General features: G+C 45.7%; 1 protein-coding gene across 1 annotated transcript; it reads right to left on the minus strand.

The window, feature by feature from the left end:
- Positions 1–1,017: 1,017 nt before the first annotated feature.
- LOC136519000 (disease resistance protein Pik-2-like) lies at positions 1,018–2,302 on the minus strand. The gene is made up of 2 exons (XM_066512672.1): positions 2,114–2,302; positions 1,018–2,024 (listed from the first exon to the last, which is right to left on the minus strand). The coding sequence occupies exon 2, from the start codon at positions 1,998–2,000 to the stop codon at positions 1,167–1,169; it is 834 nt and encodes a 277-aa protein (XP_066368769.1). The 5' UTR covers positions 2,001–2,024; positions 2,114–2,302; the 3' UTR covers positions 1,018–1,166.
- Between the last annotated feature and the right edge of the window lie 899 nt (positions 2,303–3,201).

Here is a 3,201-nt window from a genome sequence, read left to right on the forward strand (position 1 = left end):
CAGCGGCCTTGGCGCCCACGGAGATGAGCACGTTGGCGGCTTTCCTGGTTACAGCAGCCGTCTCAGGGGATCAAATCAAAGATGATGAAGACGGGTCTTTCACAACCATTGAGCGAGCTTCGGGGCTTAACGATGTCACAGAGGGGCCAGGGGAGAGGGTTACGTGAAGGGCATAACCTCTGTTACGTAAATACCCTCAATAAGATAAATTATTATTTAATAAATAATGTTTCTCAATGAGTTATTAGCTAAAAAAATAAAAAAAAATACTTTTCCAACCATTGTAAAAGATCTTTTTATATAGACCATTGGCTCCATCGCTTGCATATGTCTAAGCGAGGTGTGACTAATAAAATTGAGAAGGACGCTGGCTTGCAGCGTGGGAGTTGGCTTGCAGCTTGTAGAGTGGGCCGTGGCTGGGCCTCTATACACGTTATGCCTATCAGTTCACCCAGACAAGATGTAAGAGTGATCCAGTTAACTGTGAGATATAGTGCTAGTGCTTATAAAAGAGTTCATATTATAGTTAAATATGAGATGTAGTGCTTATAAAAAATGACCCAGACAAGACGTGAGAGTGATCCAGTTAACTGTGAGATACAGTGCTTATAAAAAGAGTCCATATTATAGTTAAATGCGAGATGTAGTGCTTATAAAAAATCACCCAGACAAGACGTGAGAGTCATCTAGTCAACTGTGAGATATAGTGCTTATAAAAAGAGTCCATATTATAGTTAAATGCGAGATGTAGTGCTTATAAAAAGGTCTATAAAAATAGATGTTATATAACCTACATACGCTTGCCCATCCACCTGCATAGGGATGAAAACAGATCGGATACGAACGGATATCACTGATATCATATTTATTTTCATATTTCATATTTATATATGTTTGGATTCGGATTCAGACATGGATAGCTACCGGATACATATATGAATACGGATTGTCTCAGTTACGGATACGAATAATGAGTAGGTTACGGATATGAATAATGAGTATCGAATACGGTATGAATCGAATTCGAAGAATATCGGATACAAATATCTATTCGGATGAGTACAAGTAATATATATCATAGGTGTGCAAACCATTACACCACTCTACGAGTCCATAATCCATCTAGATTAAGCCTAACGAGTAAAGCAACAAATAAGAGATAAGATTCAAGATGCGAATTCCTTGAGTTCGTCCATGAGTTGCTTTTCATCCAACATGGTCATATTCAAATTCATGAACTTGTCCTTATCAAGGCCAACAAGAATGTCTCTAAGGACTTTCTTGATGTCAGGGTTTCGACCCACTGGAATAAAAGCCCCCCACTTGAACCGCGGTTTAAGCTGGTCATAGACAGCTTTTGCAAGAGTAGTCTTGCCCAGTCCTCCAAATCCAACAACAGAGACTATCTTCGTCTTCTTAGGACCAGACGCATCACCGCCGTCATCCCCTAGGGACAGCATATCTATGAGCTCATCCTTTGGTCCCTCAATGCCAACGAGCTCTGTTGCACTCTTGTACAGATTCAAGATGCGAGGGTCGATGGTCGTTGCTGGCTTGGTGACAACGCTGTCGGGTGTTTTGTACCGGTCACGTCTTGCTGCCAACTCCGCAAGCTTCTTGTAGATTTCTTGGATCTGGCTAGAGATGTTGCGGCGAGCCTTGCTCTTCTTGAACAGGCTGCTCACCTTTTTCCTGAGGCGGCGGAGCTTGTGTGTCTCAGTAGCAGGCTCAGGGGCATCGACGTGCACCAGAAATGCGTCGATGATGTCCTCCATGTCGTAGGACGCCTCCCTGACATCACGCGCCCAGAGCCTGACCAGCGCGTTGAGCTGGTCCGGTGGCATGTCGCTGATCTCGCGGAGGACGGCGTGCGCAGCCTCGAGCTCCCGTGAGAGATTCTGGACCTTCTTCTTCACGCCCTTCTGCAGGCCGTACTCCTCCTTGAGCAGCTCGCACAGCTTGGGGAGCAGGCTCCCCATCGCCCTCACCGCCAGCTCCATGCTTGCAATATCGATTGGTGGCTCCTGCACGCAGCAGCTTGCATTAAAAAGACTAGTAGTAAGCGGGGCTCATTTTTGTGTTGAAATTGAAAGCAAGGTAAAGGTGGGCTCACCTAGATTCACCGCCTGTTCTTGGTCTGAGCCCTGTAGCTGTAGCAGGAGAAAACCAGACTGGTCGAGGAAGCCGCGCAGCAGCTGGATCTTCGGTTCACGCCCCTTGCAGCTGGATCTTCGGTTGGCTTGGCTGTCAAGCGATGGCTGAAAGCAGCTGTGCTGGCTGATTTGTTGTGTACTGTGGCTGAAAAAATACTGCAGGCAGAGATCGGAGCAAGCTGAAAAGTCCGCGGGCCAAGACAATTAAAAATAGTAACCAGCGACAGAGAGAGAGAGCAGGCAGACAACTTTTCCAGTCGACGACAAGAGAGCCAAGACAATTAAGTCCTTGTTTAGTTCCCAACTTTGATACTATGAAAAAGAAGATTTTATGTCACATCAAATTTGTGGTGAGTAGACGAAATTAAAAATTAATTGCACAGTTTAGTTGTACTTTGCGAGATGAACATTTTGAACCTAATTAGTCAATGGTTAGACAATTATTACTAAATACAAACGAAATGCTACAGTAAGAAATCTGGCACTACGCAAACTTTACGCATCTAAATTCTGACCAACTAAACACACCCTAAAAATAGTAACTAGAGACAGAGACAGGGAGAGAACAACTTTTTCAGTCGACGACAAGAGAGCCAAGACAAATAAAAATAGTACCCAGAGAGAGAGAGAGAGAGCAGGCAGGCAACTTTTCCGGTCGACGACAAGAGAGCCAAGACAATTAAAAATAGTAACCAGAGAAAAGGTGAGCTTTTCATTTTTCAATTGCTTGATTAACGTGTGTCACGCAGAGCTAGCAAGTTGGTAATTTTAGCATCTTAGGAGAATCACGGACTGCTCCACCTCCATTGCTGCAGCAGCTCGTCCTTGCGCTCACGCGGCTGTCTCCTTTGCCTTTGCCGCCACAGCATCCTCATGGCACGCAGTCCACGGTAGTCACCCTGGTGGGAACAGCACATGCTCCGCCGGTGGCGCTGCAACATCTGGTTGCGTCACCTTTCACCGTCGCCCGAGGATGCTCAGTGTCAGCAGACGGTGCCGGTATGTTGATCACCACTGTTGCGTGCTCCTGCTCAAACGGCTCGCTTGG

Source organism: Miscanthus floridulus, chromosome 17 (assembly GCF_019320115.1).
Source record: "Miscanthus floridulus cultivar M001 chromosome 17, ASM1932011v1, whole genome shotgun sequence".
Lineage (NCBI taxonomy): Eukaryota > Viridiplantae > Streptophyta > Magnoliopsida > Poales > Poaceae > Miscanthus > Miscanthus floridulus.

Bases quoted from the DNA above. Each gene is read 5' to 3' on its own strand.
- LOC136519000 (XM_066512672.1), bottom strand. From the start codon at position 2,000: ATGGAGCTGGCGGTGAGGGCGATGGGGAGCCTGCTCCCCAAGCTGTGC.